We start from the raw sequence: 12,205 nt of genomic DNA on the forward strand, positions 1-12,205 counted from the left end.
AGTTCATGACATGATTTTATCAGACTGTCGAATTGGGCTAAAACGGATATTTGAAGCACTGAATATTTCATACAAACGCGTTCATCATATAATTCACGTCAATTTGGACATGAGAAAAATTGCTGCATAATGGATCCTCAAATGTTTGAATATTGACCAAAAGCGTGTAAGGGTAGAAGCATCGCGTTCGATCTGTGCTCGATTTGGAAACGACGTAGACTTCTTAAACCGAATTGTTACTATGGATGAGACTTGGGTACATTTCTACGATCCAGAAACAAAGCAACAATCGATGGAATGGCGACACTGTGGTTCTCCAAGACCTTAGAAATTTCGTGTCCAAAAATCTGCTGGAAAAATTCTTGCTTCAGTTTTTTGGGATTATCCATGTTTTGGATAAGGGTAGAGTAATAGCTGGAGATTATTATTCGACATTACTGACCACTCTACGGGAAAAAATTCATCATTCACCAGATTTCGCTCCATCCGACTATCATATCTTTCCTCAACTGAAAAAAAGTTTAAATGGTCGTAAATTTTCTTACAACGAGGAGGTAATAAAAGCTGTAGAGGTCTGGTTTGCAGAGCAAGAAGAAGCATTTTTCTGAAAGGTCTAGAGACGTTGCAGGTTCGCAATTAAAAATGTATCCAATTAAGAGGAGAATATGTTGAGTAATAAAATATTTTGAAATTGAAATTTTGTTTGGTTCTATAGTAGGCTAAGAATTTTTCAATACAACCTCGTACACTAAAGTAATGCCGATTAAAAGTTCAATATGATGTCATGGTACCGGTGGTAGCGTCTTATGTGAACTACGTTGGCGACACCAGAGGCAGTAGCTTCACTTTGCGAGCGCTCACATCGGCAAAATACAAAACGATTTGAAACTTCAAAATGCGCGCGCAATGCATGCTGTCAAAACGTCGGTCTTGTCGCGGGTAGAATGCTCCTATGCTTATACATTGGTTTGAAATTTGTCGCGCTGCTTCTGTCGCCCACTTAGGAATGTGCCTAACGTTGTTTATGTAATAAAAGTATTTCACTCAATATTATTGGGAAAAGACGAAATGCATCCACTTACGTGGTCTTCACGCATCACCCTTTGATGAACAAATTTCAGCAAAAACAGCATGTTTGAAAAAAATGTAACTCAAGAATTTTTTTAAATGACCGATTTATTAACTAGATTTTTTACCTCTGTTTTATCATAATATAAATTGAATGAATAAACTTTTTTGTAAGCCAATCACTCACATTACATTTAAAATGTTTTTCGTATCCATGTAGATTCACATAATATGTATGTATGTAGATATTAATCACCTGTCAATATATTTTCACTCTATATCTTATCAGTGTTTTTATATAAATATATGAACAAGAGCATCCACCTGGCAGTATCCTGGTGATTTATTGATAATTTACCATCGATCAGTCGTAATCTGGCGTTGGTTAGTGTCAAATTTGCAGTTCAAGTGTTATAATCGCCATCATGGCTGGCTACGAAGATTATTCTACCTATGAAAATACCACTTGGCATATCATTCCCCCGGATTATATACATTTGGAGGAAGAGTATAGGTATCCGTAAGTATTCATATCTTTCTTTGTTGTCTTATTGGTAAGATATTACCTACAAAAACGCAGACGGTTAAATTTACCTCTTGAGTCGATTGGTTCTGACATAAATATATTCACCATAATCAAAGTTCCGAATAAGTAATTAATTATAATTATATCATCTTCAAGGGTATATACAATCTTTATCTTAAGATTTTTAGATGTGGATCGTCATGTTAGATGAAAACCTTGACAAAAATGTCAAAGTTTTGATTCTAAGAAAAGAATCTATCTTTCAACGAGCAAAGGCAATTAAATTTATCATTTTACCTTAGGAATAAATACAGGGTATTTCCTTTGATATTTTAAATCATATAAAAAATATGCAAAGGCACGTTTCACTTATTTTTAATGGAAAGACTGATAGCAGATTTGTGTTTAATTCAATCAACTAGCGCAACAACCCATAAAATCTTAACAGATCGTTAACTTCTTTATCAAAAATACCAAATACTTCATATTTTGTCAGTATTTTTGATAAAGCAATTACATTGAAATTATTATTTTCTATTATCTTCTAAATAGTGATAAGATTTGTACTCAAAGACTTTGATCTGAAGCCATCTATAACTAGCTGTTATCCTCCTATGTTTTATAAACAATCGATTTTGAATGTACCATAGGAAGAAATTTAGATGCGATAAGTCGAGCGATCCTTCTATTGCTCCTTTTTCGACCAATTTAACTATCAGGAAATGAGCTAGAATAAGAAGAAACTATTGGTGTGCTATAGCAGGTTGGAGTACGATCGTCATGTTATATCATTTGCTAGGAAATCCCTTCCTGTTTCCTTTCAGTCTTTATTTATTTGGTGTAGCAATAGTCATAATTCTATTCCAGAAAATGATAATCACTGAAGAAACTGAATTTTAATTTTGTATTATTTGACAAGATTGAGATCACTTTTAAATAGCGATACAGAAAATATTTTTCTGTAGCTGTTTTTATGTTAAGAGGTATATCGAGGAATAATAACGTATTCACTTTATATATAGACAATTATATACGAGGGTGGTCTAACGAATTAATGAGATTCCAAGTCCATCCAAGTCAAACTTTTACATTTATCTGATAGGTGGATTAAGAAAACTGTTTTTGTTGAAAGAAATCGAGAAAAAGTTACGTAAATATTATGCTGAAAGCATTCTGTAACATAAAATAATTTGGTAGATGTTCTCTGCTTTTAAATATGGCCATCTGAACAATGGATTATACTTAACATCCGGGACCGTCATTTACTGTAGCTAATCCATGGTTGATAAAATTTGTGCCTTTGTATTTAGACGAATAATATTTTTCTTAAACGTAGAAGGTTTCCCTAATATTGTAATCTGATCATTATCGCGATCAATAGACGATTTTATTCTTTCCTGAATGTCTTGAATCTAACGGTCTTACGCAGTAAAAGCTCTTTGAATAGGATACTCGCATGGTTTGAGAAAAAAATATTTTTGGATAGTTTATATACAACTTTTATTATTTTTTTTTAATTCTTTGTTCAATATCTATAGAGAAAAAAATTATGTAGGTAGTTTAAACATTTTAGTTAGGTCGCCATATTGCGTGACATCATAGGTATAAAATAAACACTGAACATAAAATACCATACAAAGTAAATACAACAGTAGTTCTCTCGGTTATTCTAAAATGAGGTTATAATTAAACTTTTATTAATCTGAAAAATGGTATATGGTTTTTGTATGATGCTAAGAAATTATTTTAAAGTGTTGGTCGTTATGATCAAATTTAACTTATTTTAATATTTTATAGTAATTAACTTTATCATGCTTTTAATTTTTACTTATAATATAAGAACTTATCTTAAGTCTAAGGTCTATTCACTTTCATCATATATATAGAAAAATATTTTATTTATACGTAACTAATAAATAAAAACTCTATTATAATAGAACACGCTACGTTGCCGGCAACGATAACCTTTTGATCATCAAGCAGACAACTGCTCAATTAATCCTATGACGTCACCTCTGAAAATCAATGAAAATCGTTTTCTTATATAGTTGAAAATTTGAAATTTTTGCAATTAAATATTCAAATTTTATTTTTTCACATCGGCTTCCAGTATGCCCTAATTGTATTTATCATATGTTACTTCATTCCGTTTGGTTTAAAAATTATAAACGTATTGAGTGGATGCTTCATTTGTTCGCCTAAAGAATGTAGAATTAGCAACGGCAATAGTAGGTAAATGACGTTTTGTCTCTAGAGTTTGAAACTTGGTTTATGAAGCCAAAATTAAAATTAATATCAAACTAAACTTACTTGGTGGTTTATGCAATAAATTAAGGATAATCATAAATTACTAGTAAACCTATATGGGTCCTTTTTGTCATAGAAATGTGGAAAGCTCCAGACACGATCTATCAGTGTTTCATCTGGGACATCGCTGACTTTCAGACATTGCTTTTTCCTATTTTTTGATATTAGTAAAACATCATGGTGTAAATCGGTGCAAAAACGCGAATATTTTGATAACCAAAGAACAAGGATGTTTTTAATAAAACAATACCATCAATACAGACCGACCTAACGTATTCTGTGCTCATAACCTCACAAAATTAAGAACTTAAACTAAGAAGTTAAAACTTGGCGAACTCTTAGTTTAATTTTAATTTAAACTCAATATTAGTTTTTTGCTACAAGTAGAATGTCAGTGTCGTTCAGCTAATAATTTAATTTGTTGGTTTAATGGTAGTTTTTAATGTTGACTGCATAAACCAAGCTTAAAAGTTAAATATCCAGCGGCATAGCACACGTCAACTTTATGAAAGGTGGATGGCGATCCTTGATCGGTAAGTCCAATGGCGGATGGCGAATGAACCATAAATATTATGAATCAATATTTGAGGGTGAATACTCTGAAAACATATTTTTGATCAAATCTATTTATTTGTTTTCACTGTTCTTAATATAGTATTTTTCCTCTACTCGATATTCAAGCGTAATTAATGATATAAACACACATTAACCTCATATTCATAAAAATAATGGCACTTTTCACTTAACGCAATTTTATATTACAACAAAAAGTAATTAAGATCTTTCAGCGAAAACATATCAGATAAAACTAGGTAGATACATTAATTAATAAATATTAGCTCCATTTATTTATATAGAGTGACAGTATTTTTTTATAAGATAGAAAATATAATTTGCGTAAGTAGTATGGAGGTCAACTGTTACAACGGGCATGAGCCTACGATTTTAATACCAGCCTTAAAATGTTAACTTCTGTTATATATAATGTTATAACTACCATCTTTTATTGAACAATGTAGTAACACAAATGATGATATTGAGAAATTGGAAAATTTCTTGAAAATAAAAAGAAATTATGAACTTTGTGTAGAAAGAACCTGTGTTAGTGTAAATATAAACTAACAAAACACAACTTACACATCAATAACTCAAATTAATTGAAGTTTTCTATGGTCTTTTTCTCATAGAGGTTGTAATGTTTCTCTTTAAATTTATTCAAATGGTGTTTTTATACTTTGGAGTAAATTTATACACAATGTTCCTCACTTACTCAATTTATTTAAACACTTACACTACAATAAACTATACATTAAACACTGCACTACTCGCTATTTATAATAATTATCCACTAATATATAACTATTCACCCACTTTTATCATTTATTTGAATTTACCAGTTACTTTTTACTATTCTGATCCGCTTACTATAACATTCAATGATTTACTGACGTTCTTGCTAATAAACAAGCGATTATTTAATCAAGAAGATGATTTCTCGATAATTCGATTCTAGAAAGTAAACACACAAATAAAAAGGCCTTGTTATATATTGATTCTATACAGGCAATATAAACAAATCACTGCTGTGAATAAGTTATAAAAAATAATATCAAAGGTTTCCGCTTTATTTCCTCGAAATTTGTACCTGACGCGTACACCAAATTTTCGATTATTTTGAAATAACCATATAGGCTTCGCGGTCGATGTCGTGGACGAGTTCGTAACAGTATTATAATTATTTCTAAAACGTGAAATAGTTTGATCCATTCTTTTTGATTTTTATAGATGGAAAGTTAAAAATCATCAATTTTACTTGAGCTTTTCATTCACCCATAAAAAATAAATGTAATTTCTTAATACCAAACCAAATTTAAGCTGTGTTTAGTAAGAAATTCAATAAAAACCGTTCATATAAAGTAAAAAACGTGACAGTTAACAGGAGAATTAAATTTGACACAAATCCAATTGGCATCCTTTGCGGTATGCGATTCATTTGTTGTAGGAAATTTGAATTTCAAGTTCGAGTGTTTGTCAAGTGTACCAAGAGGAACGGAAAGGGCGAAGGATATTCAAGGAAAGGACACAAAAGTTAAACCTGAAAGTTATTTCTTTAATATTGAATGGACCGGAATTACTACGATTTTACTACAAATGCGCGGGTGGTCTTTAAAATATGTGTCGTTTAGTCAGAGTCAGTGGTGATACCTAAATAATTTAAAAGGGACAACTTGTGTAAAATTTATATTGTTCATCGTATAATACTGTACGAACACCACAAGTTTAGTTGATATCATCGAATATTAGAGAAAAGATACTGAATTCTTTTGAGTCTGCAGGACTAAGTTTGCTAGTTTTTTATTTAGTTTGTCTAGTTTGTCTTGTAGTCTCTATTAATTAGAATTAAAACAATAATTGTGTTACAAAATATTATCAACATTAATATAAAATCAAATGTTTCTTGGTTTAGTTTCACAGTTTTTAAGACCAGAAAATTTCATTGCCCTGACAAATCGATTAACGTTACTTTCTTAAAAAAGAATATAATTCAATGCTCGTTGTTGCATATATCTACAGGAAAGTAGTTGTTTTTACGTGTCAACGAACATAAAACCAAGTATATGGAAATGGCTAATGACTTTTTAAGTCACAATCAATTAAAAATCAAGGGAGACGAAATTAAAGAAATTTGGTTAGGATTATCATATAGAACTGAATAAAAATTACTGTACGAGGGGAGAATATTATGAGCGTAGTATTTGATTGCAAAATTAATTTTTCAATTAAACGATTAAAAGTATTGATAGCCACAAAAAACAGTATTCACCTTTCAACATTCAAAAATGTTAATACGTGAAAAATAAAATAAAAATTCAATTTTCTTACATCCTGACAGATATTTAGTGTTACGCCTCAGGTTCCAGTTTTATTGGCGACAAACTGTCTGGTCGTTCTACCTGAGAGGTGGACATGGTCCATGCACAGGTGTTGTTGGTACCTTTTACAGAACGAATTAGAGGAAGCTGTAAAGTAATAAAAATTTGTTTCTTCGCATTGACGATACTGAAAGAGAGGTGAGAACCACTTAAATAAACAAGAATTTTAAGTTGTCACTCTAACGGAATATTGTCAGTGAATTATTTTGCTATACTTATATTTTCTCAATATTACTGCTTTCAAAATAACTTTTTTAACGTTTTCATTGTAGTGAAGCACTGTATATTATATGGAGAGTGCCTTCAAAATATAGATTTTTTTGAATTATTTCAGAAGCAACTTGAATGAGTTTCATAAATTTTTTGAGGGTCGATCTCATAGTTTTATTTATATCGTTGTCCTTTTATTAAAAACATTTCCTATATTCTGAGAGAGGTTTGCAATCTGCCTAACAAGGTAATAAGTGTTTAGTTTGATTTGTATTAGTACATGTAGAGTTCCACTTCAATGAACAAGCTCATTGAATACCTTAATCTTAATAAAAATAAACTTGGAGTTACGACTATGAGGACTAAAGATATCGGAAAATTGTTGTAAGATCACTTGGCAGCAAACTCGAAGCATGCACATTCACCTAACACTTTATGATGCATTAACATTATTTATACTATTTCTAGCGGTGGGGTGAATTTATACACATAGTATTTCTTAAATACTTACTCAATTTTTTTAAACACTTGCACTAGAAACAATAAATTTTGCACTATACACTAAACTACTCGCTATTTATAATAATTATCCACTAGACGTAACTATTTACTAACTTTATAATTTATTTAAATTCACCAATGTATTTTTATTTTTTCGATCCGTTCACTACAGCATTTCTCGCTAATTCGATTCTAGAAAATAAACAAACAAATTAAAAGGTCTACCTGGAAATTCTATAAAACAATATAAACAAATTGCCGCTTTTTAAAAGTACCCGGCGCGTCCACCAAATATTTTATTCTATTTAAAAAATCAAACCAGACTGGCCTCAAGGGCCATGTCGTGGACGAGTTCGTAGTTAAATGTTAAATCGATGGATGGTTTCATTGATGGATTCTAAATGAATGTCGTGGTGAATTATGTTGTTGGAAACAGAAAAAGGAGTATTGGCTTTCAAGACCTTTTTTGAAACTTCTGGAGGATTTACTATGCCGAAACTGTCGAAACAATTGTATGCCACAGGTTGCAGAATCGTTTTGAAAGGTAGCACTTTTTTCTCTAGTGATATTCCCGAAAAATGAACCAGTACAATTGCCTTCATTCAATCCCAAATTGTTTACGTTTAGTAAATATCTTTTTCTATGTATAAATACCAAGGTACTATATATTACATGCTGGAACGTGTAAACTCACGTTGACTTCAATACAACATATTTTAGCAAGACTTGTGTTTACTCGTAAGTTATATTATGTGCTTCATTTCACTAGTTTTGAATTAACAAAGGGACTTTTTCATTTGAAAAGGGATGTTAATAAAACTCGTTATTTCTTTTTTTTTTCAGTAGATTCTACTAGGAAATGGCGGAAATGCATTACCTAAATGTTTCTAGAAGACGTTATTTCTCTCTTCATCATCTCTATCCAAGAGATTGTCCTCATTTTTAATTAAAACATACGTTGTTCGGATTTTTTTACTCTTCTTCCAGCTCTTCAGAATGAGGAGTCTGGTGATATGAAACAGCTTTCTTTACCGCATTTCGTACGCCACACTTTTTTATCTATTCACTCATTTTTATGGATAGCTACGTCTTTTATATTTTGCTCAATTCCTTCCTTCTAGGTCCTTGGGGGTCTTTTTCGTCTCCTTCTATTCTGTGATTGATGCATAAATGCTTTCTTCGGCCATACTCGACTTGTTCATCGTCGTATATATTCTTTCCGTATATACTCTGTTCTGGATATCGTGCACTATCTTCTTAAGTAGTCATTTCCACAGCCTCTAAATTTTTCTTCCGTCTATTTGTTAGTACTCAAATCCATACGTTAAAACAGGTTCCACTATGACATTGGGATATGCTAATAAAATATAATCACAAGAAAATCCTCTATGAAAACTCGTATCTCAGTAACTCTCACAACAAAATATAAATCCATCCATATAAATCGTCCAGGAAAGCTGGAATTTTATATCCCTAATCGAAAATATATCGACCCTAGATAATTTTTACAATTTTTTTTGTAAGTACACTTGGCGTCTACTCTTAAATTGAGTCATTTACGCTGAAAACTTTTTCATTTTCACTCTCAAAAAAATTGTAGATATCAAAATAAATGTTAAATTATTTGCTTCTTTCTGGAAAATGAATGGAATTTATGGTTAAAGATACTGATTGTTACTTTTAGTTTTTAGTTTGCATGATCAGTTACCACCATCTACCTAAAAGGAAAAACATTGCCACGTTGCCTAGTTTATTTTTATTTCAGGAATCATCGGAAATAAATATTTTACACGGAATCATTATTTATTCATTTAATTTTTTCTCATTTGCATAAAATGATCATTAAAGAGCGGAATTTACATTTTATCAACGCGCCATTATTGGTCGGGACGTTAAATGACGCGTCCAGGATTTATCGAGATCCAAATATGGTGTTGGTTGTGTTTGAAAGAAAAGTCCTGTTTATTTTTGTGTTCCCATAGTGTTTTTAGTTTCTGATTATTCTTCTGACATTGATAATCATCTACGATGATGACTGAATGTGGTTTTACGAAAGCACTTTCCACTTTTTTCATGAATTTTGTCGATATCATGACCTAAAATATGTATAAAGTAACTGTAACATTTAAAGTAAGCAGATACTGGACGTTTGACTTTTTTGACAGAATATATATTTTGTATCTAGTTATAGCTATAGAAAAAGTTAATAAAGAATATTAAAAAAAGTGTCTAACAAATATATACATAGAAAAATATCCCTCTAGCTTAATACTTAATCAATGCAGGTTACTTCAAAGTAGGTACCACCAAAATTTGTAGAAATCTTCTTCTCATAATAGAGTTCATACTGGTACTACTTTTTTTTTCGTTTTATAATATCATAACCGAATCAACAAAAAGTGGTTTAGATAGTATATAGCATGTATTAAACTCCCCTTAAAATTTCGAAACCAACCATATTGAAGCCTCTTTTGGTGACACAAGGGTGTGATTTTCGTCAAAAAAGTGTAAAATATCCTAATAGTTATTGTACACCATTATATAGTGGCCGAAGAATTCAACGATATATTGCACAAAAAGGATCTATTATCAAACTTCCGGTCTACCTGGTGTTTAAAAAATCGACTTTTGAGCTTTGAATGTCCATTCACTGTATCCGAATGCGGTATTTTCTAAGGTGATGAAACGGTTCTGTGAAAGTTAATGGGTGTCGAGTCTATTTCCGATATCAGTGACAGTTCGTTGGGTTTAACGATTTAAATAAACGAAAATATATTTTATAGGTTTAGAAATAGAAAACATTCTTATATATATATATATATATATATATATATATATATATATATATATATATATATATATATATATATGTTTCTCATTTTATATGCATGTATATCTAAATATCTATCTATATATTTATATAATAATGCTTCTAAATATCCTTGATTTTAGGTCTCTTCTGTTTTAAAATTAGTAAAATGATTTTTGAAAGAAAGACAAAAATTGAGGTTTCGACTTTTTTTCTTTATCATATTTTGATAAGTCAAAACGTCAATTTTTATCTTTCTTTCAAAAATGACTCTTGAGATTCTAGGTCTCTTCTGTTTCAAAATCAGTTTTTTAAATAATTTTTAAACAATAGATAAAAAAAACCCTAAAACCCAACAATGACTTAATACGATCCTCAAAAAATTATCTCCTGCTTGTTTTGCCATTAAATCTTGGTCTAAACTGCTCGATTCTCAATAACTTACTACTCGTTGTTCGAATCGCATTTTCGCTATGGTTTTTTATTCTGGTGGTCTTGTAGTTCGTACCTCTTGGAATTTATCTTCAAATTACAAAAAAGAGCTTTTCGTTACATTTATGGCTTAAGTAGTAAAACGGATTGCATATTCTATTTTGAAAAATACAAAATTTCAACTCTCCTCGCTTTTTTCATCTTAGAATCCGTTTAAGCTGGAATTTCTAGAATGTTGGTGATATTCATACTAAACACACTGCTTACACCACCACTACACCAACACTTACAATCACACTGTCTGACGCGCGCTTCGATAACCAAGTTATCGTCTTCAGAGACTGAAGGTAAACTAAAATCTAATAACATAATTCACCAGGTTTATAATAAATTTTCCCACCAATAAACCTTCTCCCGCGAAAATTAAATCAATGGAAAAAAAGCTCCTTGGCGGGAATATTCATGTTCATTCTTTGGCTACTAAACTATACAGTGGGCTGTAAGGATTTGACCCTTTGTCCCTATTTAAGCTACTATTACACCTAGCATCGCAAACACTTTCAGACCTCAACTCTGCTACCCTACTAAAAGAAAAAAATTGGACATTTATTTAACAATATCAACTTGTGATCTGGTAAAAATCCGGTAAAAATCTTCAATGCCAAAAAAATTATTATCAGGCCAAATTGTTATTTTTTATTGTCTAATATAAACTATCTATCGCTTTGTTCATAAAATTGTAAAATTTTTGAATGACAATGAAACTTATATTTCTTTCTTATTAAAACCTAACTATTTTAATTGAAGCAAGTGAGTAAGTCAATGAGGATGCTTCCTTTGAATATGTAGTTATTTTTAATTCTTTGCTTTCTACATACGCTAGTATTAGCCAAGTGATTTTTTTATTGCTACTAATAAAAGTTGCTTCTGTTCGACATTTTAAGAACTTTATCATTAGAGTTTTGCAAAAACGTATTCTTAAAAATGATTCAAAGGTTGTTGTTAAATTTCAATTCAAATAATAGAACAGTTATTCATTGTATCCAATAAATTTTTGAGCAAGTGTCAATTTTATTTCAAACAGGTATAAATGTATTGGGAAAACCCAGCTTATACAAAAGGACCTTTGTAATTCTTTATTTACCTGAATGTAATATTGCTTTTATTTAAAAATTGGAAATCCCAGACATTAGTAGTGTTCGTTAGAAATGAAAGTATTTTTCATAAACACAAATAGCACTTCATTCTATTAATTACCTAAGTCATGTCATCTTGAGGTATATACCTCAAAAGTAACATCATAAATTTGACGGAGCAATATATTGAACAATGTACTTAAATAAATATGAATATTAATTAAAATTTATTTCTTATAAAGATTTTTATATTCAAGTATCTGTCTGGTATAGAGTAATAAGT

At 30.5% G+C, this 12,205-nt stretch overlaps 1 protein-coding gene across 1 annotated transcript in view; it reads left to right on the forward strand.

The window, feature by feature from the left end:
• The first annotated feature begins 1,394 nt into the window (after nucleotides 1-1,394).
• LOC130449757 (homeobox protein vnd-like) overlaps nucleotides 1,395-12,205 on the forward strand; it is a 36,887-nt gene continuing 26,076 nt past the window's right edge. The window contains exon 1 of the mRNA XM_056787745.1: nucleotides 1,395-1,588. Within this exon, the coding sequence (XP_056643723.1) occupies nucleotides 1,494-1,588 (95 nt within the window). The 5' untranslated portion in view covers nucleotides 1,395-1,493. The remainder of the gene's footprint in view (nucleotides 1,589-12,205) is intronic.

The sequence above is a fragment of the Diorhabda sublineata genome, chromosome 10 (genome assembly GCF_026230105.1).
Source record: "Diorhabda sublineata isolate icDioSubl1.1 chromosome 10, icDioSubl1.1, whole genome shotgun sequence".
Classification (NCBI taxonomy): domain Eukaryota; kingdom Metazoa; phylum Arthropoda; class Insecta; order Coleoptera; family Chrysomelidae; genus Diorhabda; species Diorhabda sublineata.